At 39.0% G+C, this 23551-nt stretch overlaps 1 protein-coding gene across 1 annotated transcript in view; it reads right to left on the reverse strand.

The window, feature by feature from the left end:
* Nucleotides 1-3659: 3659 nt before the first annotated feature.
* The window catches only part of RYR2 (ryanodine receptor 2), an 813831-nt gene continuing 793939 nt past the window's right edge, over nucleotides 3660-23551 (reverse strand). Inside the window, exons 102-106 of the mRNA XM_065922240.1 lie at nucleotides 20450-20606; nucleotides 18981-19045; nucleotides 16857-16957; nucleotides 15819-15870; nucleotides 3660-5302 (exon numbers count right to left, since the gene is read on the reverse strand). Coding sequence (XP_065778312.1) covers nucleotides 5207-5302; nucleotides 15819-15870; nucleotides 16857-16957; nucleotides 18981-19045; nucleotides 20450-20606 — 471 coding nt within the window. The 3' untranslated portion in view covers nucleotides 3660-5206. The remainder of the gene's footprint in view (nucleotides 5303-15818; nucleotides 15871-16856; nucleotides 16958-18980; nucleotides 19046-20449; nucleotides 20607-23551) is intronic.

The raw sequence follows: 23551 nt of genomic DNA on the forward strand, positions 1-23551 counted from the left end.
AAAAATGGGAAATTAGAAAGTGAGGGGCAGGGCGGGGGTGGGGTGGTGGGAGGTAGGGAGGAGAAATGAATGAATGGCAGGAAGTAAGACAGTACCTGTCAAGTACAAGGGAGGAAAGAGGCTAGTTTCTTGTCTCACAGAAAAAATTCAGAGACAAAACAGGCAGGTCAAGAAAGTAAAGAGAGGATTAATTTACATGATAGTATGCCAGATTGCCCAAAGAAATATCAATAACCTCAGATATACAGATGACACCACCCTTATGGTGGAGAGTGAAGAGGAACTAAAAAGCCTCTTGATGAAAGTGAAAGAGGAGAGTGAAAAAGTTGGCTTAAAGCTTAACATTCAGAAAACTAACATCATGGCATCTAGTCCCATCACGGCATGGCAAATAGATGGGAAGACAGTGGAAACAGTGTCAGAATTTTATTTGGGGGGGCTCCAAAATCACTGCAGATGGTGACTGCAGCCATGAAATTAAAAGATGCTTACTCCTTGGAAGGAAAGTTATGACCAACCTAGATAGCATATTGAAAAGCAGAGACATTACTTTGCCAACAAAGGTCCGTCTGGTCAAGGCTGTGGTTTTTCCCGTGGTCATATATGGATGTGAGAGTTGGACTGTGAAGAAAGCTGAGCGCCGAAAAATTGATGCTTTTGAACTGTGGTGTTGGAGAAGACTCTTGAGAGTCCCTTGGACTGCAAGGAGATCCAACCAGTCCATCCTAAAGGAGATCAGTCCTGGGTGTTCATTGAAAGGACTGATGCTGAAGCTGAAACGCCAGTACTTTGGCCACCTCATGCGAAGAGTTGACTCATTGGAAATGACCCTGATGCTGTGAGGGATTGGGAGCAGGAGGAGAAGGGGAGGACAGAGGATGAGATGACTGGATGGCATCACCGACTCGATGGGCATGAGTTTGAGTAAACTCCGGGAGCTGGTGATGGACAGGGAGCCTGGCGTGCTGCGATTCATGGGGGTCACAAAGAGTCAAACACGACTGAGCGACTGAACTGAACTGATGCCCTCAAGGGGCTTCCCAGGTGGATCAGTGGCCAATGCAGGAGCCACAGGAGACGTGAGTTCAATCCCTGGGTCAGGAATTTCCCCTGGAGGAGGAAATGGCAACCCAGTCCACTATTCTTGCCTAGAGAATCCCGTGGACAGAGGAGCCTGCAGGCTGCAGGCCATAGAGTTGCAGAGAGTCAGACGTGACTGAGCATGCACGCACATCTCTGAAGGGGAGAGCAGGCTGGCTCAGCTGAGTGGCTGCCATGTTTCTCTGGCAAACTGGTTATGTGGGGCGTAGAAATGAAGAAGTGGACTATTCATTTGGGAGGGAGGGTTTTTGGGTTTGTTTTTACTGATTTTCATCCCAGCCCCACCTGCCTGAGGGGAAGAGGGATTTTTGTTTCATTTAACCTTGATCGGAAGTGTCATGGCATTGGTGCATGATAATTGTTTATCTGCAAGGCTTATTTTATTGTAATAAGGGCATAGTGAACAAAAGGTTGTATTTGGACACCAGAAATTCCTGCCTTTTCCTACCTTTCTTTGCGTTCAGGACACTTAGGACAGGCCACACACCCCAAAATATATGGTTTCCTGTCATTCTGGAAGTTCCTGCTTTTCATCTACCTAGGGATACTAGTTGTTTACAAGGTGTGTGGTTTCCTACCATTTGACCCATGGTCCCCTATACTCTGCTCATAGCTAGCTAAGTGCTTGCTTTAGCACTATGACTGTTTATTTTATGAAGTAGGATCAAGAAATGTTTCCCAGAGAAAAATAGTGGGGGAAGAGTAAATAGGAAAGGGAGAAAAATGTTGTGAGAGTGGAAGTGGAGATGTGAAGATATGATATTACAGCACTCTTGGCAATTTTTTGAATATTTGAAAATTTCTAAAGGGATTACATTTCTTGAGATTGAGTCAGGCAGCCCTGAGTTTAATCAGAGAAATAGAGAGTTCCAGTGTAATTCATGCAACATTTCCTGGGAGAATTAATAATAATGGTAAGGAAGAAAAGCCACCTCCCAACACCTCTTTGAGGCCTTGAGAAGGGAATAGAGATGCCCTCCTCTAAAGGTAGGCCACTGACACCACCGATGACAGGTTTTTTTTTGATTATTTTTTTTCCATTTATTTTTATTAGTTGGAGGCTAATTACTTTACAATATTATAGTGGTTTTTGTCATACATTGACATGAGTCAGCCAATACATGTAAACCAATGACAGTTTTTAAAGTGAATGACACAACTACTCTCCTCTTCCTCCAACACTGATGCCAAGAGCCCACTAGTGGGAGGAAGTTTCCTTTCCTGAATTCAGCCTCTTTCTCTGCTTCTCCCTGAGTACTTGTCTGTCACCTGCTAGGGTTCTAAAGCCAGGAGCAGTCAACTAGGAGAATCTACAAGAATCTGCAGAATCCAGGCAAAAGAATCTGCAGAATCCAGGTAACTGCTAGGAATTTGTTTGCTCACCTCTCACCTGTACTGTTGTTTCATGTAAAAGCTGGCTTTGGCATTATAAACAAAAGATCTGAATCTATCAGATTTTATATCCCAGAAAAACATTTATTCCTCTCCACTGTGTACTTCCTCTGAAGTGTTTTGTGACAAAGGAAACGTGGTCTTGGGTGTTTTGCAGAGTTGATGTCATTTATTTTATCCAAATTTCTCAATACATGGGCTCACCTCCCTGAGCAGGATTGGGGATGGAGACTGCACAAATTGACTGCTTCTCTTTAATGAAAATGTTACTGAGAGGTTTAGTATGAGCTTCTCCAGAATATGTCACTTTGATGTGTGAATTACTTTGAGCTGAAGTCAACCAAGCCTCAAAAGACACAGGAAGAGCTTTTTATCTTCACCTTAAGTGTCTGAAAGAATTCAGACTAAAGACCTAGTCTAGGAAGAGAACTGACCAGGCATAACTATGAAGAGTGTAGGCCGGTGTGAGAAGCTGGGGGAAGCCCGGGGGACCCGTTTGTTCAGCTTCCTTTGTGTCCCATTGCCTATATCTAGTGTGACAATCCATAAGTTTACCAAATATCTACTCACCAAATATTTGCTCTTCCCACTTTCCTGTGAATTATTTTCTTTCCCTTTGAGGGCCCAGACCCCTCCACACCCCTTCTGAGCTCAGGAAGGTATATAAGCCTCAATTGCCTTTCATGTCTTTGTGGAGCTCATATACATACAAAGTTTGTTTTTCTCCTGTGAATCTATCTTATATCAATTTAACAGCCAAAGAACCTAGAAAGGAAGAAGGGCAAAGTTTTCCTCCCTTACAATATCAGAAAACAAATGCAAAATCTAAGTACTACAACTTTGATATTATGAGAGCTCCAATGAGCTGGAAAATGACAGTTGATACCCAGCACCATGCTTTGCAAGGCAAATGTTCAATGCACAATTGAAAATTTAATACATCACTAAGTTGTGGGCCAATCCTCTTTCAGATTAAGACAGAAAATGAATCCCTGGTTACAATGTGGAAACAAATTTGCCCTGAACAAGGAAGAGCTTTCTAAAATGAAAGAAAGCTGGATAAAAATGAAAATGATTTTGGAGATGATGATTTTTCTGTCATTGGTGGTTTCTAAGAAATCTGGATGACCCCAAGATAAAGAAATGACAGGCGTGGGGCTAGGTGATTCAAAATGCTAGATAGCTCTGAGGTTCCATAATCGTATGTGATGAAAAGCTGCTTAGTTACAGGGAAGTATGATGGGCTTTAAGGCAGTATTTGGATTGCCCTAGACACACTCAACTGAAAGTTCAAGGCTTTTTTGATGAATCCCAGTTTATAAGTGAAATGGAAAAAGAAAAAGGTGAGAAAGTTAGTTAAATAGTTTAATCAGAGCAGTTTTACAATTCTAAAATTAACAAGCAGACTTGTAATAAAAGAGCGCCAATATTTGCAAAATGACCTTGCTTCCATTCTGAATCTTTTTATTTGTAAAGATTCACATCACATTTAAAAGGACTCAAAATGGAGTGATTGATATTATCATCCATGTTTTTTGATGCAACTGGTGAAATCCCTGAATGGATATTGCTTCAGCTTTGATATTTAAAAAATGGCCTGAAAAGAAGTCCTTAATCCACAACTGATCACAGGTGGCTGAAAGAAAGAGAAAAACTCAAAACTACTGTCAAGTTCATAATGTATCATATTGTTGGTGGATGACACTGGCTCCAAATACACAATTAAGCCCACAACACTTTATTACTATGAATATAATTATCATGAAAATTCTCTCACGTGGATCAACTTGCTTCTGAAAGTTTTCTTGGTTTGTTTAAACTTGCATAATAAACATGCAATAAATTATTTCTTTTGAAAGTGTATTTTTTGCAGTCTTTTTGTTTTCATACAAAGATTTCATAAAGTTGCAATATTGCATCAGAGCATTACCAAAATAACAGCAGGAGCACAGGGGGAGGGGAAGTGGGAATTTGGATGAATGAGAAGAACCTCCTCTCGTCCTGAGACAGGCCACCCGTCTTTTTCAAAAGGTGCACACAAACTGCTTTTCTTACCCTCCCCCACCGAAGAAAAGCATGAAAGAAAGAAAAAAAAAAAAAAAAACTCACAAAAGTCAATCTAACTAAGAAAAAAAGTCGACATAAAGAAAATAAAGATTTTTTTTTCATGCACATATCTTCTGCATAGCTCAACCCACATATAGTAAGGCACTATTTCCCTTCGTAACTGGTGTCCACAGCAATCTGGTAAGTGCTACAGTGCTCTGTGACCATTAGAGAGTTCCTTTCCGGATGGTGAAATAAAGAGGCTGAATGAGTGTGGCTGCCACGCTTCCCTGTGAATGTCCAGAGTGCAAGCAGATTTCCAGGAGTCCCAGAAGGAAATCTGTCTGTATAATAATGATTGAGAATCTCCAGAATGTTTTTCTTTTCAAAATTCCTATTTTGTCTGTGTATGAATTTAGATTATTCTTCAGTCATTATTCTTAAAGAAAATACCCTAGGTGGGGGGAAAAGCAGAGTCAGGTCTTCAGAAACACAGCTTCACTACTCCAAGAAAGCATGTAACGCTGGCAGTTCACAACATCAGCAAGATGTTTTCAAGAGAACAGAGAGAGACAGAGTCTAGAAACAGAAGGACAGAGACAAAGAGAGTGTGTGTGTGTGTGCATGTGTGTGTGTTTTGGTTTTTGGAGGTGATCTTGGACTGAGATTAATTTAGCTGGTCTTCATACTGTTTCCGGAAACAGTCTCCGGCTGGGAAAAATTCCCAGCACCTTTCTTGATACATCTTCCAAACATAAGATTCCTGTGAAAGTAAAGGCAGTGTGTTAACAACATGTCTTTCCTTAGGATCTGTGTGTTACCACAAAATACAAGATGGAAAGAAACCCAAATCTGTTATTATATATATCACAAACTATCACGGTATATTACATATAGTTATATAATTAGAGACTCTCAAATTCACTTAGATGGTTCCTAAATACTCCAGGCTGTATTTATTTCTACTAATAATGGATCTTCATCCTGACCATAATAATGATAAAAAACTATTTGTGATATATGATTTTGAGAATTCCTTAAAATTGTTATTATTAATTTCACCATTCAAATTCAAACTATTAACAACAGGAGGTGAATATTTGAAGAGAGAGAATTTCAAAAAGCTTGAGCAGAACCTTAAACATTTAATATGCAATTATTTCTTTTTATTTTTTTTACTTGAAATATAGTTGATTTACAGTGTTGAGATAGTTTCAGGTGAATAGTAAAGTGATTCAGTTACACACGTGTGTGTGTAAGTGTGTATGTGTGTCTGTGTATTATTTCCAGATTCACTTCCCTTGTAGGTTACTATTAAGTATAGTTTGCTGTGCTATACAGTAAGTTCTTTCTGATTATGTTTTACATATGGTAGTATGTATATGTTAATCCCAAGCTCCTAATTTATCCTTCACCCCTCTCCCCTTTGGTAATTATAGATATGTTTTCTATGTATGTGGATCAATTTCTGTTTTATATATAAATTTACATCATTTTTGTAGATTCCACATATAAGAGATATCATATGATATTTGTTCTTCTCTTTCTGACTAATATCACTTAGTATGATAATCTCTAGGTTCATCCATATTGCTGCAGATGGCATTATTTCATTGTTTTTTTATGGCTGAGTAATATTCCATTGTGTTTGTATGCATGTGATATATATACAAAGGTTGTTTTCATTCTAGGCTATTGTAAACAGTGCTGTAATGAACACTGGGGTGCATGCATTTTTTCAAACTAATGGTTCTCTCCAGATAATGCCCAGGAGTAGAATTGCTGGATCACAGAGTAGCTCTAGTTTTAGTATTTTAAGAAACCCCCATACTGTTCTCCATCATGGCTGGACCTATTTACAATCCCAACAACAGTGAAGGAGGGTTCCTTTGTCACCACACCCTCCTGGCATTTATTATTTGTAGACTTTCTAATGATGGTCATTCTGACTGGTATGAGGTGATACCTAGTTGGAGGTATCACCTCCATTGATTTGCATTTCTCTATTAATTAGCAATGTTGGGCATTTTTCATGTGCTTTTTGGCTATCTGTATGTCCTCTGTGGAGAAATGTCTATTTAGGTCTTCTGCCCATTCTCTGATTAGGTTGTTTGTTTTTATGATATTGAGGTATATGAGCTGTTCGTATTTTTTGGAAATTAATCCCTTGCTGGTTGCATCATTTGCAAATATTTTCTCCCAGTCCATAGGTCATTTATTCATTTTGTTTATGGATCCTCTGCTGTCCAAAAATTTAATTAGGTTGAATTTGGTTATTTTTGAACTTGGTTATTTTCCCATTACACTAGGAAGCTGATCCAAAAAGACATTACTGCAATTAAATCAAAGAGTGCCCTGCCCATTTCCTCCCCAAGAGATTTATAGTATCAGGTCTTACATTTAAGTCTTTAATCCATTTTAGGTTTATTTTTGTGTGTAGTGTTAATGTTCTAATTTCATTCTTTGACATGGAGCTCTCCAGTTTTCCCAGCACTGCTTTTTGAAGAGAATGTCTTTCTCCATTATATATTGTGACTTTTTGTAGATTAACTGACCATAGGTATGTGGATTTATTTCTGTGTTTTCTATCTTGTTCCATTGATCTGTATTTCTATTCTTGCACCAGTAGCACACTGTTTTATTGTAGCTTTGCAATATAATCTGAAGCCAGGGAGTCGGATTCCTCTAATTCCATCTTTCTGTCTCCAGATTGCTTTGACTGTGTAGGGTCTTTTGTGTTTTCACACAAATCAAAAATTTTATTGTTCTAGTTCTTTGAAAAATGCCACTGATAATTTCACAGGGGTTACACTGAATCTGTAGATTGCCTTGGGTAAGTGTAGTCATTTTGACAATACTGATTCTTCCAATCCAAGAACATGATATATCTTTCCATCTGATTGTGTCATCTTTGATTTCTTTCATCAGCATCTCATAGTTTTTAGAATAAAGGTCTTTGCCTCCTTAGGTAGATTTATTCCTAGCTACTTTTATTCTTTTTGATGCAATGGTAAATAGAGTTGTTTCCTTTTATTTTTGTCTTTATGAAGTTTTCATTTTTCTTTAACTTTATTGTAGCTGATTTACAGTATTATGTTAGGTTCTGCTATACAGCAAAGTGAGTCAGTTTTACATATGCTCTGTGTATTCAGTAGCATCTGACTCTTTTGCTACCCCATGAATACCTGCCAGACTCCTCTGTCCATGGGATTATCCCAGCAAGAATACTGGAGTGGGTTGCCATTTCCTCCTCTGGGGATCTTCCCAATCCAGGGATCAAAGCTGCATCTCTTACATCTCCTGCACTGGCAGTCAGATTCTTTAGCACTGAGCCACTAGGGAAGCCCTCATTTTACATATACATACGTTCCTTCTTCTTAGACTCTTTCCCATAGATTAGAGAGTTTCAGGTAGACTTCCCTGTGCTATACAGTAGGTATTTGTTGATTATCTATTTTATATATAGTAATGTATATATGTCAATCCCAATCCCCATCTCCCAATTATCCCACTCCCCTTCTCCCTACTTGGTAACCATAAATTTGTTCTCTACATTTGTGACAGTATTTCTACTTTGTAAATACTTTCATTTGTACCATTCTTTAGATTCCATATATAAGTGACATCATATATTTGTCTTTCTCTGTCCAGCATACTTCACTCAGTATGACAATCTTTAGGTCCATCCATGTTGTTGCAAATGCCATTATTTCATTATTTTTTTAATAGCTGAGTAATATTCCATTGTACGTATGTACCACATCTCCTTTATCCATTCCTCTGTAGATGGACATTTAGGTGCTTCTATGTACTGATGATTGAGACAGTGCTGCAATGAACACTGGGGTACATGAATGTTTCCAAATTATGTTTTCTCTGCATATATGTCCAGGCAATGGATTGCTGGATCATATGGTAGATGTATTTTTAGTTTTTTAAAGAAACATCCGTACTGTTCTGTACAATGTCTATACTAATTTACATTCCCATCAGTGTAGGAGGGAGGGTTCTACTTCTGCACACCCTCTCCCGCATTGGTTACTTGCAGATTTTTTGATGGCTGTTCCAAACGGTGTGAGGTAATACCTTGTTGTAGTTTTGATTTGCATTTCTCTATTAATTGGTGATGTTGATCATATTTTCAAGAATCTCTTGGCCATCTTACAAGTCTTCTTTGGAGAAATGTCTATTTAGATCTGCCACCCATTTTTTGACTGGGCTTTTTTCCCTTTAGATGGAACTTCATGAGCTGTTTGTGTATTTAGGAGCTTATTGCCTTTGTCAGGCGCTTCATTTGCAAATAGTTTCTGTCATTCTGTGGGTTACCTTTTCATTTTTATTATGGTTTCCTTTGCTGTGCAAAAGCTTTTAAGATTAATCAGGTTCTGTTTATTTCTGTTACTCTAGGAGGAGGACAAAAAATAGTTTCTGTGATTTTTGTCAGAGAGTGTTGTTACTGTGTTTCCCTCTAAGGGTTTTACAGTATCTGGCTTACATGCAGATTTTAAACCCACTTGGATTTTATTTTTATGTGTGGTGTTAGAGAATGTCTCAATTTCATTCTTTTGCATGGAGTTGTTCCCAGCACTACTGGGAGTTTTGCATGGAAGTTTTCCCAGCGCTATTTATTGAAGAGACTGTCTTTTCTCCACTGCATATTTTTGCCTCCTTTGTCATAGATTAGGTAACCATGAGTGCATGGTGTTTTGTTTTGTTTTTTAATTGGAATATAGCTGCTTTACAATGTTGTGTTAGTGTCTACTTTACAGAAAAGTGAATCAGCTTTTTATAGCTCCTTTTTGGATTTCCCTCCCATTTAATTCACCACAGAGCACTGAGTGGAGTTCCCTGTGCTAAACAGTAGGGTCTCATTAGATACAACCGCTGCTGCTACTGCTGCTGCTGCTAAGTCGCTTCAGTCGTGTCCGACTCTGCACGACCCCATAGACGGCAGCCCACTAGGCTCCGCCATCCCTAGGATTCTCCAGGCAAGAACACTGGAGTGGGCTGCCATTTCCTTCTCCAATGCATGAAAGTGAAAAGTGAAAGTGAAGTTGCTCAGTCGTGTCCGACTCTTAGCGACTCCATGGACTGCAGCCTACCAGGTTCCTCCATCCATGGGATTTTCCAGGCAAGAGTACTGGAGTGGGTCGCCATTGCCTTATATATAACTAATATAACTAATTTTATACATAGTATCAGTGGAGTATATATGTCAATCCCAAGCTCCCAATTCATCCTACTCCCCCTTTCACCTTTGGTATCCATACATTTATTCTCCATATTTGTGTCTCTATTTCTACTTTGTAAATAAGATCATTGATACCATTTTTTTCAGATTCCATATTTATGCATTAATATATGGTATTTGTTCTTCTCTTTCTGACTTACCTTACTGTGTATGACAGTCTCTAGGTCCATCTGTGTCTCTACAAATGACCCAGTTTCATTCCTTTCTATGGTTGAGTAATATTCCATTGTATATACATACCACATCTTCTTTATCCATTCCTCTGCTGATGGACATTTAGTGTCCTATTATAAATAGTGCTGCAGTGAACATTGGGGTACATGTATCTTTTCGAATTATGGTTTTCTCTGGGTATATGCCCAGTAGTGAGATTACTGGGTCACATGGCAGTTCTACTTTTTAGTTTTTAAGGAATCTCCATACTGTTCTCCATAGTGGTTGTATCAATTTACATTTCCACCTACAGTGCAAGAGGGTTCTCTCTTATCCACACCCTCTCCAGCATTTATTGTTTATCGATTTTTTGATGATGGCCATTCTGATTGGACTATAAGCGCAGAAGAATTGATGTTTTTGAACTGTGGTGTTGGAGAAGACTCTTGAGAGTCCCTTGGACTGCAAGGAGATCCAACCAGTCCATTCTAAAGGAGATCAGTCCTTGGCATGCATTGGAAGGACTGATGTTGAAGTTGAAACTCCAATATTTTGGCCACCTGATGCGATAAGCTGACTCATTTCAAAAGACCCTGATGTTGGGAAAGATTGAAGGCAAGAGAAGAAGGGGACGACAGAGAATGAGACGGTTAGATGGCATCACCGACTCAATGGACATGAGTTTGGGTAAACTCCAGGAGTTGGTGATAGACAGGGAGGCCTGGCAGTTCATGGGGTCGCAGAGTCGGACATGACTGAGCGACTGAACTGAACTGATTCTGATTGGTGTGAGGTCATGCCTCATTGTAGATTTGATTTGCATTTCCCTAATAATTAGTGATGTTCAGCATCCTTTCTTGTGTTTGTTGGCCATCTGTATGTCTTTGAGAAATGTCTAATTAGGTCTTATGTCCATTTTTTGGTTGGGTGTTTTTTTAAAAAATATATTGAGCTGCATGAGCTACTTGTATGTTTTAGAGATTAATCCTTTGTCAGTTGCTTTGTTTTCAAATATTTTCTCCTATTCTGAGAGTTATCTTTCCATCTTGTTTATAGTTTCCTTTGCTGTGCAGAAGGTTTTGTGTTTAATTAGGTCTCATTTGTTTATTTTTGTTTTTATTTTCATTACTCTAGGAGGTGGATCAGAAAGGATCTGCTGGGATTTATGTTAAAGAGTGTTCTGTTTATGTTCTCCTCTAAGAGTTTCACAGCTCCCGGTCTTGCATTCTCTACTGTGACTGTAGCTGGTTCACAGTGTTGTGTTAGGTTCTGCTGCACAGCAACGTGACTCAGTTTTATATACGCTCTGTGTGCTCAGTAGCATCTGACTCTTTCGCCACCCCATGAACGCCTGCTGGCTCCCCTGTCCATGAAATTTCCCAGGTAAGAATACTGGTGTGGGTTGCCACTTCTTTCTCCAGGGGATCTTCTTGACCCAGGGATTGAACCCATGTCTTCTGCATTGTAAGCAGATTCTTCACCACTGAGTCACCAGGGAAGCCCTTTGTACCAGAAGCACACTGTTTATTGTAGCTTTGTAGTACAATCAGAAGTCAGGGAGCCTGATTCTTCCAGTTCCATTTTTCTTTTTCAAGATTGCTTTGGTTATTTGGGGTCTTTTGTGTTTCCATACAAGCTGTAACATTTTTTCCTAGCTCTGTGAAAAATGCTATTGGTAATTTAATAGGAATTGCACTGAATCTGAAGATTGCTTTGGGTAGTATAGTCAATTGCACAATATTGCTTCTTCCAATCCAAGAAAAAGGTATATCTCTGTTTGTGTCATCTTTAATGTCTTTTATCAATATCTTATAGTTTTCTGCATGCAGCTGTTTTGCCTTCTTAAGTAGGTTTATTCCTATGTATATTATTCTTTCTGATGCAATGGTAAATGTGATTGTTTCCTTAATTTCTATTTCTCACCTTTCTTTGTTGGTGTATAAGACTGCAAGAGATTTCTGTGTGCTAATTTTGCATCCTGCAAGTTTACCAAATTCATTGATGAGCTCTAGTAGTTTTCTGGTAGCACCTTTGCAATTTTCTATGCATAGTATCATGTCATCTGCAAACAGTGACAGTTTTATGTCTTTTCCAATTTGGATTCACTTTATTTTTTTCTTCACTTATTGCCACGGCTAGGACTTCCAAATCTATGTTCAATAAAAGGGGGTAGAGTGGACATCCTTATCTTCTTCATGATGTTAGAGGAAATACTTAGTTTTTCACCACAGAGAATGATGTTTGCTGTGTTTGCTGTATAAGGCCTTTATTATGTTGAGGTACATTTCCCCTATGCCCACTTTCTGGGGAGTTTTTTTTTTATCATAAATGAGTGTTGAATTTTGTCAAAAGATTTTTCTGCATCTATTGAGATGGTTACATGGTTACTGTTCTTAAATTTGCTAATGTAGTGTATCACACTGACTGACTTGTGGATACTGAAAACCCTCTGGCATCACTGGGATAAATCCTTTTCGATCATGGTGTATGACACTTTTAATGTATTGTTGGATTCAGTTTGCTAGTGTTTTGCTGAGAATTTTTGCATCTATGTTCATCATTGATACTGGCCTGAAATTTCCTTTTTTTGTTCTGTCTTTGAATGGTTTTGGTATCAGGGTGATTGTGTCCTTATAGAAGGAGCTTGGGACTGTTCCTTCCTATGTAGTTTTTTTTTTTTTTTTAACAGTTTGAGAAGAATAGGTGTTAACTCTTCTGTAAATATTAGATAGAATTTGCCTATGAAGCCATCTTGTCTTGGACTTTTATTAGGAGTTTTTAAACCACAGCTTTAATTTCAGTACTTGTGATTTGTCTGTTCATACTTTATGTCTTCCTAATCCAACTTTAGAAGGTTGTACTTTTCTAAGAATTTGTCCATTTCTTCTAACTTGTCCATTTTATTAGTGTAAAGTTGCTTGTAGTAGTCTCTTGTGATCCTTTGTATTTCTATGGTATCAGTTATAAGTTCTCCTTTTTTCATTTCTAATTTTATTGATTTGAGTTCTCTCCTTTTTTTTCTTGATGAATCTCCCTAAAGGTTTATCAGTTTTGTTTATTTTCTCAAAGAAGCAGCTTTCAGTTTCATTGATTTTTTGCTACTGTTTTCATCATCTCTTTTTCATTAAATACTGCTCTGGTCATTATGATTTCTTTCCTTCTTCTAACTTTAGGTGTGTTTGTTCTTATTTCTTGGGTTTCTTTAGGTGTAATGTTAGGGTCTTTATTTCAGGTTTTTGTTTCCTGAGGTAAGATTTTATTGCTATAAACTTCCGTCTTAGAATTGTTTCTGCTCCATTCCATAGGTTTTGGATTACCTGTTTTCATTTGTCTGTAGTATGTTTTTATTTCCTCTTTGATCCATTGGTTGTTTAGTAAGGTATTGTTTAGTTTTCATGTGTTTTTGTCTTTTACAGTTATATTCATAGAATTTATTTTTAATCTCATAACCTTGTTATCAGAAAAGATGCTTGATATGATTTCAATTTCCTTAAATTTACCAAGGCTTTCTTTGTGGCACAGAATGTGATCTATCCTGGAGAATATTCCATGTGCACATAAAAAGAATGTGCGTTCTGCTGCTTTTGAATGAAACACTCATCAATGAACTACATCTGGTCTAATATGTCATCTACGGCCTATGTTTTCTTATAGAATTTTTAACTGGGTGATCTGTCAATTGATATAAGTAGGGTATTATATCATAATTATTGTGTAACTGTCAATTTCTCCTTTTATGTCTGTTAACATTTACCTTCTATACTGGGGTGCTCCCATGTTGGGTGCATAAATATTTATAATTGTTATATCTTCTTGATTGTTCCCTTGATCATAGGTAGTGTCATTCTTTGTCTCTTTTAACAGTCTCTATTTTAAAGTCCATTTTATCTGATGTAAGTATTGCTACTCCAGCTTTCTTTTGATTTTCATTTGCATGGAATTTTCCGTCCCCTCACTTTCAGTTTATATATGCCCCAATTTCTCAAGTGGGTCTCTTGTAGACAATCTATTTAGGCATCTTGTTTTTGTATCCATTCAGCTAGTCTGTCTTGGTTGGAGCATTTAACCCATTTCTAGTCATGTCAGACTCTTTGCAACCCTATGGACTGTAGCCTGCCAGGCTCCTCTGTTCATGGGATCTTCCAGGCAAGAATGCAAGAATATTGGAGTGGGTTGCCATTACCTTCTCTAAGGGATCTTCCCATCCTAGGGATTGAGCCCGAGTCTCTTATGTCTCCTGCACTGACAGGCAGGTTCTTTACCTAGTGCCACCTGGGAAGCCCCATTAATGTGATATTCTTATTACTGTTTTGTTAATTGTTTTGAGTTTATTTTTATTAATTTGTTGTTCTGAGTTTATTTTCTTCCTTTCCTCTTCTGTTCTCTTTGATTTGATGATCATCTTTAGTGTTGTGTTTGGATTCCATTTTCTGTGTGGGTGTATCAATTGTAGATTTCTGATTTGCGGTTGGCATGGGATTTTGATATAGCAGTCTGTGTGTATACTTGATTAAATTGCTGATCTCTTAATTTCAAATATCCTGCATTTGTACTCTCCTCCTCCCACAATTACTGACTTAGATATCATATATGTGTGAGAAGTATTTCCTACCTTTATTATATGTTTGCCTTATTGGTGAGCTTTCCCATTTTGTAATTTTCTTGTTTCTAGTTTTGGCCTTTTCTTTTCCACCTAGAGAAGTTCCTTTAGCATCTATTATACAGCTGGTTTGGTGGTGGTGAATTCTTTTAGTTTTTGCTTGTCTGTAAAGCTTTGGTTTCTCCATCAAATATGAATAAGAACCTTTCTGGGTACAGTACGTATTCTTGATTGTAGGGTTTTACTTTTCATCACTTTAAATATATCACACCACCTGGCCTGCAGAGTTTCTGCTGAGAAATCAGCTGCTGGTACTATTATATAGAACCTCTTTTATGTAATTTGTTGGTTTCCCATTGTAGCTTTTAATATTTTCCCGCCTCCTGAGGAGACCCTCCAAAACCAGCAGGTACGTCTGGCCCAGGCTCCTATGAAATCACTGCTTTTGCCTTGGGTCTGATGCACACGAGACCTTGTGTGCACCCACCAGCAATGGCGTCTTTGTTTCTTCCAGTTCTTTGGATCTCCTGCATTTAATCCCTGCTGGCCTTCAAAGTCAAATGCTCTGGGGGCTCTTCTTTCTGATGCCAGACCCTCAGGCTGGGAAACTCAAATGCTCTGGGGGCTCTTCTTTCTGATGCCAGACCCTCAGGCTGGGAAACCTGGCATCAGCTCAGAAGTCTCACTCCTGTGGGAGAACTTCTGTGATATAATTGTTCTCCAGTTTGTGGGTTGCCCACCTAGGGGTCATGGTATTTAATTATACTGCAAGTGGCCCCTTTATACCATCTCATTGTGGTTTCTTCTTTGTCTTTGGATATAGCATATCTTTTTTGGTAAGTTCCAGGCTTTTTCATCAGTGGTTGTTTAGCAGTTAGTTGTGATTTTGGTGTGCTCCTGAGAGGATGTGAGCTCAGGGTCCTTCTGCTCTGCCATCTTGTCCCAGGATATGCAATTATTTTCAAATGACAGTAATACTGTTGGATGAAGTTCACTTGAAATAATCTGCTATCTTATTAGGCAATCAAGTACATTATAATTATCAAAACCCAAGCTCGGCATTTTCAGCTAATAAATGTTCAATTCTAATTTTACTTTTTTCTACAACGGCAATCTTTTGTATACTCATCCAGAATAAAAGGAATTTTATACTAAGATACCATGACCAATATCTGAGAGTAATTCTGATATTAATGTTTAATGTACACGTTTATTCCAGCAAGCAGAGATTCTTTTATCAATTTTTTCAGATGATGTAGGTCAGTGTTTACGTACCTGTCCTGTGTGCTCCGTTTCATCTTTGTTTATGAGATACATCAGAAAAAACCTACAGACACACAGAGAGTAATCAGAAATGGATTGTATGGAAATAGCATAAACAGATACCTCTGATCTTGCTATGGGCTAACTCTTTATGGCAGAGCATAGAAATGTGTCAAACCTGAAGGGCAAAGAAAAGAAACAAGAAATGCCATGGGGACCAAAAGCTTATCTTCTTTTAAATATTTTTTTCAAAAGAGCTAAAATATATGCACCAGTCAAGTTATACTTCTTGGGAGCTGCTTTATGCCAGGTTTAGTGCTAGACCCTGCCTGCAACTATATCCTATTGATTCACTTATGGGGCAGGAACTGCGATCCTCATTTGGAAAATCAAGGGTTAAAAAGGTTAAATAACTTGTCTAATATCGCATACTTTTGAATCCCAAAGTCCACTTCAACGCTATTCTTTATCTCTTCTTTTAGATATTATTATCAGGTTAGAAACAGATTAAGAATTAATATTGTACCAAAGTACAGTTTCTGGCTAGTCTTGAGTAATAGCTAGATTTCTATGTATTAAAAAAAAAATGTAACTTTTATCTGTGTTTTCCAATAGTGCTTAAAGAGCTCTGTATTTTCTCAGGAAAGAAAAATGAAGATTCACATATTTCTAGGGAGCAGATGGAACATTCCTGTTCGAAATAAGAAACACAGACAAAGCTCTCTGAGAGGCTTGGTGCACATTCTGCTCATCCTTTCCACCTTTTCATTTCATGTTCTAGAAGGTATCTTTCTAGATACTTTGTGGAACAAGATACAATATACAAGATACAATGATACAAGATACAATGTGGAACATTGCAACTTCATTTCCTAAGTTAACCTACTCTTGAAGAAAAAGAACCACTAGCTGTGGGTGTTTCCCTCCAGGAGGCTTATAAGAAGCCTGAGGCCAGTGGTAATGAGAGGGGTTCTCTCTCCAGTTTCTCCAACATGCTGAGTTGAAGCCTGGGTATCGGGAGAGGCAGGGGAGTGAGTCAGGCATACTCACAGATAATTGGCCAAGTTGTGTTCCTGTAAAGTGTGAGTTTCAAAGCCATGTGGCACAGTGTCAAAGTAATCATTGCCTATCCCACAGATGAAGCACTTGGTCTGGAAGACAAAGGCAAATATTCAAAGGTCACAGTTGAGAAAGGAAAACATAACTCACCACTCGGGGGCAGTTACTTGATTTACTCAGTCTACATAAAAGATCATCCCAGAAGGCCGCACCAAGTACTTGAATACCAGTTTAGCTGCTCCCACAACTACAGATTATTGTGGAGTTTCAGTGACATAGGAACCAGCAGCAAGAAGTAACAGGGGCAGAAAGAGTACAGGGTGATGATGGCTGAAAAGCAATGTGTTCTTTTTTCCTCCAGCCTGAGTAAGCACACCCAGGCTTGTTGATCACTCTTGTTTATGACACTGGCTCTAGCTAGGCATGACTAAATGTGTCCTCAGTTGAAACTACAAACTTGGTACCTATCCTAGTTATGTCTGATGACCAAGTTGGGTGGGTGGGGGACACCAAACCAAATACCAAACTATGAGGTATAGAATCAACAATTCAGAGAAGGTCCACCATGTGCCAGGTACACAATTAACCTGTGGCCATGCATTGGGATGACAATCTATTCTAGAAATAGGATGCCTTCTCTCCCTGCTTCCCTCCCATTCCATCCATCTCTCTCTTCACTTGCTAGGTCTGCTATCTGCAGGCCCAAAACACAGGGAGAAGCAGGCTTTCCATTTTATCATTAGCACTGCCTATGTATCAACTCAAATGAATTCAATAATTATTATCCTCATGCAGCTCCAGATGCTCATCATCCCTGCAAATTAGAAGCTATTTTGTACCACTAGAGGCATGTTTATGATGCCCTAGATGCTACAATCAAGATTCTAGAGCCTAGAATCAAGATTATTAAGATATTTTATAATTCTCTTTGCCTTACTGATCAACAGCTACTGATGACAGAAAGGCTCCACTCAGCGGTCCAGTCTTGGACACCATTCAGGGTCTCTTAAATAAATAGGTTCACACTTAATAGCTTTCCCTAGGAACTTGCCCTTCCTCTGTCACCTCCCTTGGTGACTGCGTTTAACTGAGCCACCATGCTTCTTTCTAGAGGCTCATGCCAGAACCTTGGTATCATTTCTGCTTGCTCCAAACTTCATCCTCTGCATATGGCCAATCACCAAGTTCTTTTCATGCCAGCTCCAAAGTACTCCTTGAGTTCATCTGGTTTCTCCCTCCTCAGTGGCACTTCTTTAGCAAGAGCCTCATCATCTCCTACCTAGAAAATGCTGACAGCTGCTTCCCTGTTCCTGGTCATGCCTTCATTCCCCCTATTTTAATCTATACTTATTTTTTATAGTGTAAATCTGATCATGTCACTGCCCTGCTTAAAACCCTTTTCCTGTTTCCTAGCTTGTAAGTTACACTGTAAATTTCTCAAATGCGTTTTTACACTCTTAATTAGTTGGCCTTCCTTGTCAGTCCCATTATTAGAATGTAATACTCCATCCTGCACCAGTTATGCTTCCAAGGGAAAAATCTGCATATCAAATTCCCAAAAACCAGAGTCTTGGTATATAGAACCTCAGGCAGTGACATTCTCACAGAATCCAATGGGCATAGTGGGGCACATCAGGGTGACGGGGTTTCCTAAACTGTCCTGCACTCTCTCTCTCTCTGTGTCTCTCTCTCACATCCACACCTCTGCAATCTTCAGGCCTCAGCTTGTGCATCTCTTCTTTTAAAAACTTCCCTGATCATCCAAGATGAAATGAGACACAAGCCCCAAGGACCCCAGTACTCAGGGTTTCCTCCTATAAGTGCTCATCACACTGCTCTGTGATTGCCTGTTTACTTATCTGTCAGTGAATCCATCATTTAGAATGGACGGTCTTCCCACTGCTGGAGGGGTGGATGGTGCCATATTACTGTCTGTATGTACCTGGAGCCCACCACCTTGCTCAACTATACATGTTGCCTGAACCAAAAACAGGCCAATGAAATTACACATTGTTCATGTTCTTCCCCCTTCCTCCCACTGCCATAATTCTTTGATAAAGGCAGTAAGGACAGAGAGTGTCCACAACAAAAACGTATAGTGAGAAACAGACTTACCTCCATGTCTTCTTTGACCTGTTCCTGTTGGTCTCTTAGTTCCCCAAAAGCATCGATGATTAAACCTAGTGTTAAATAAAGACAGGATTTAATCTTTAGCAACCAGAAAGTGATAATGAAATTCACAGCCCTTTGGCTAATCCTCCTAAGGAAAGGGACCATGTACAGCTACACTGGGAAATGCACACACTGGATACTCCTATGAAGGCAGTGGCGTTATCTCCTGGGGTGGGGAGGGCAGAAATACATGCAGCTCCCAGGCCACACACTACCCAAAAAGGGGTTTAAAAATGAAGCAACAGAGCAGGGAAACCTTTGGTTACCTTGGCATCAATAAATGGTATGTTATACTATCTGCTTCATGCTAAGAAAGAGCAATTGAGATTTATGTTCATAAAGTACAGAAAAGGCCACCGATAAGTTTTCAAGTGTTAATTTGCAAGTCAAACATGCTTATATTCATTGTGAGGAATTTGCCCCAAATCTTTTTTTCCCCCACAAATTCCTTATCAGTAAACTTCCTGCAACGTTATTAACTGCAGCAATCAGCCAACTTCCTCCTGCTCTGTCCCCTTTTCTCCTGTGATTTGCCTGACTGTTCACTGTCTTCCAAGTGTATTATGACTTTGCCTTCTTATAAAACATTATTATTACACTCAAGAAAGACATAAAGGAAAGAGAGACACAAAGGGGAAGATCATGAATCCTTTAAATGTGTTCCTGTGCTTTACTAAAAAAAAAAGTACCATTTTTGCCTCTGGAATTTAGAGGATAATGTGTCATTAATAGACATGTAATTCAAGCTAGGAAATATGTAAGCAGAAAAAGACAACATGAATGATTTTTCTAAGGGGAAAAAATGTTACCTTGGAAAAAAGGAGGGGAGAAAAACTACCCACTCCAAGTTACCTTGGGGTGAAAGAAGGAACGAGTGGGTCAACATGGAGCTATGGCGGCGTGTGAGGGGCTGGATTCCAGCCCTGACACTTTGCAGCTGTGCACTTCAGCTGAGTCACTTGTTAGGGCTCAGTTTCTTCAAAGGTGAAGAGCAGTACTCTGCTCACAGGGCACATGGAACAGACATCATTTTTAAAGAAATATTTTCTATAATCCATGGCTCAGAGCTTTATATAATTTCCATGTGAAAGACCCAAAGAGGTTAAATGGCTTGCCCACCGTTAGTTCTAAAGGATGTCAGTGGCAGGGCTGGAAATCAGACCCAGGAAAGTGCTCTTTCCGTTATGTTATTTGAAAGGAGTCCAAAGAAACTTGTATTCATCTCTTCCCCCAGACCAAGGTCCGCTACGTCTTTGTTTTTCCCTCTACAGATTTCCAATGAAGAAACACTGAACGGAAAAGTTCTATTTGGCTTTTCTAGGAAACACTTGACAGTCTTACCCTATCTTTAATGTCAGCTTCAACAATAAGTAGGTCAGATTCTAGATCTTCTTGACCTCCAGTGAGCTTACCTTGTATTATGGCCAAGAGAATGACAATTACAAAAAAGAAGAAGGTGATGTCAAAGATGATTCGATATATCTCATATTCATCACCAGCTGGATCTTCGATTTCATCACCAATACCCCCTCCGGCACGTACTCCAACATACATGTGGAACATATAGCACTGGAAAATAAAGGAATGGCATCACCTCCTGGAGGATCATTGCCCATTTTTATAATCAACACACCTAAGGTTCTCTCTAGCTCCTAATCTTTACTCTGGAAATTATGAGAATCTTTGCCTTCTACATCATTTCTCTTTGTTTCAATATTTGTAACTGTGATGCCAACACTTGATTCTGCTGTCTCTTAAACAAAAGGCTGTACTGCATACTCTGCTTAGCACCGGCTGACACACTTTGCAGGAAATGCATCTGGCATTAAGATCATACTGGGGGCACAAAACTATATTTAATTGCATTGTTCAATTTTTTTAGCATAACAGATGAAGGAATGGGGAAGTAAAAGTCCAGTGTATAACTGGATAGAATGTTAGAAATAAAGAATAAAGAAAAAAAAAATTAAGAAAATAAAGAAAAAAAAATCAGACTTAAGACTTATCATCCCCTCATCTATCATATGTGGAATATAATGCACAAAGTTTTTTAACTTTAATTTCTAGAATAAAGAAAAATGAGAGAGGCAGGGAAGAAATAGCAGCTTATCATTAAGATGCTAAAAGTTTAAAGTAACCAACAATATGTACTGCTGCAAATGTCCACTGCCAATAAAAGGGTGTAGTAAAATGCTTTGGGGTGGGGTTTCTCAGCCTCATCACTATTAACATTTCAGAAAAGATAATTCTTGGTTGTGGGGTTTCCCCCCTTATATTTCTGGTCATTCCTTCTCAGCCCTGTCGGCCACTTTTTCCTCATCTCCCTATCTCTTCATAAACTGATCCCCAGGATTGGGTTCTCTGATTTCTTTTTTTTTTTTCTTTTAGGACATTCCCTTAGAAAACTTTTCTAGTTTCACACTTAAGCATCATCTGTGGTAATTATAAAATATTTCTGTTTACACCTCAGGTCTCTTTCTTGAATCCCAGACTTGTATCTCCAACTTATTTTTCATTTGATGTTTTATGATCTCATTTCATTATAATTAGTCCCATTATAAGAAGAATTACTTGGGTTACTTCCTTGTCATCTTGCGTCTTTGCATCTTGCATGACTGCTCAGTCATGTCCAACTCTTTGTGACCCCGGGGACTGTAGCCTACCAGGCTTCTCTGTCCATGGGATTTCCCAGGCAAGAATACTGGAGTGGGGTGCCATTTGCTTCTCCAGGGGATCTTCCCGACCCAGGGATCAAACCCAGGTTTCTTGCATTTCCTGCACCGGCAGGCAGATTCTTTACCACTGGCACCCTGGGAAGCCCTGTATCATCAGTGCCTGAATAATGTTCAGCACTTAAAACTCACTGGGGATGACTGAAGAGTGAAAAATTATGATTAGCCGGTTGTTTCCTGGAGAACAGCTCAGATACACCTCAAATCCTCAAGTAGTTTTAAAGAGCACCAAATTCAAGCAAAGAATACAAGATAATACCAAAATACTCATACAGACAGCCTGATGAGATCAGTGGTGTCTAAACTTAATTCTGCATCCACATCTCCCAGAGGCGTAAACATTCCGAATTCCTGGTATCACCTACTGAATTAATCTCTGGAAGTAAGATTTGAAGACACTTTAAGAAAGCCTTTGGGGAGATGCCCCAAGAGTCTCCTCAGTTTGGGTGAGTGAAAATGCCCTGGATGTGAGAAACAGGTCCAGGTCATCTTGGCTGTGTTTTCAGATGTACATATATTTCTTCTAAGTTGATTAAAGTTGTTTAGGGAACTATCAAGTACCTCAAAGAAATGCACTGCATTGAATACCTGTCAATCATGCATAAAAAGAAAGAACCGTTTTTGGTGCAGTGAAGCAAAGGCTTGCAAAAAAAAAATTGTTTTCCAAATTCTGAGTGTCCTGTCAGTTGTTCATTTTGGTTAAACTGTCAAGATACCTCCTGCTGTTGTTCAGTCGCTAAGTAATGTCTGACTCTTTGTGACCCCACGGACTGCAGCACAGCAGGCTTCCCTGTTGTTCACCAACTCCCGGAGCTTGCTCAAACTCAGTCTATATTGATGGAAGACCACACACAATTTACATTCTTCATGGTAGTGGTCCTGTATATAATGAATAGATAAGTGAAAAGCTGGATCACCCAGAGAGAGAAGAAGGAAGCTTTTTCAATGATTTTTGAAATCTACATGACAAATTTTAACCTCCTTTGAAAAAGATGTTCAATGCCTTTTTGGAATAAGGCAGTATTTTCCATAGTCCAGTTACTGCCTGGCCAAATCCACCAACAGGGATGTTATTAAAGAACGTATTCCAGCCCTCAGATTGGGAGAAAATAATACCAAACGAAGCAACAGACAAAGGACTAATCTCAAAAATATACAAGCAACTCCTGAAGCTCAATTCCAGAAAAATAAATGACCCAATCAAAACATGGGCCAAAGAACTAAACAGACATTTCTCCAAAGAAGACATACAGATGGCTAACAAACACATGAAAAGATGCTCAACATCACTCATCATCAGAGAAATGCAAATCAAAACCACAATGAGGTACCATTACACGCCAGTCAGGATGGCTGCTATCCAAAAGTCTACAAGCAATAAATACTGGAAAGCGTGTGGAGAAAAGGGAACCCTCTTACACTGTTGGTGGGAATGCAAACTAGTACAGCCGCTATGGAGAACAGTGTGGAGATTCCTTAAAAAACTGGAAATAGAACTGCCATATGACCCAGCAATACCACTCCTGGGCATACACACCAAGGAAACCAGATCTGAAAGAGACACATGCACCCCAATGTTCATCGCAGCACTGTTTATAATAGCCAGGACATGGAAGCAGCCTAGATGCCCATCAGCAGACGAATGGATAAGGAAGCTGTGGTACATATACACCATGGAATATTACTCAGCCGTTAAAAAGAATTCATTTGAATCAATTCTAATAAGATGGATGAAACTGGAGCCCATTATACAGAGTGAAGTAAGCCAGAAAGATAAAGAAC

This window comes from Muntiacus reevesi, chromosome 2, assembly GCF_963930625.1.
Source record: "Muntiacus reevesi chromosome 2, mMunRee1.1, whole genome shotgun sequence".
In the NCBI taxonomy this organism is placed as follows: domain Eukaryota; kingdom Metazoa; phylum Chordata; class Mammalia; order Artiodactyla; family Cervidae; genus Muntiacus; species Muntiacus reevesi.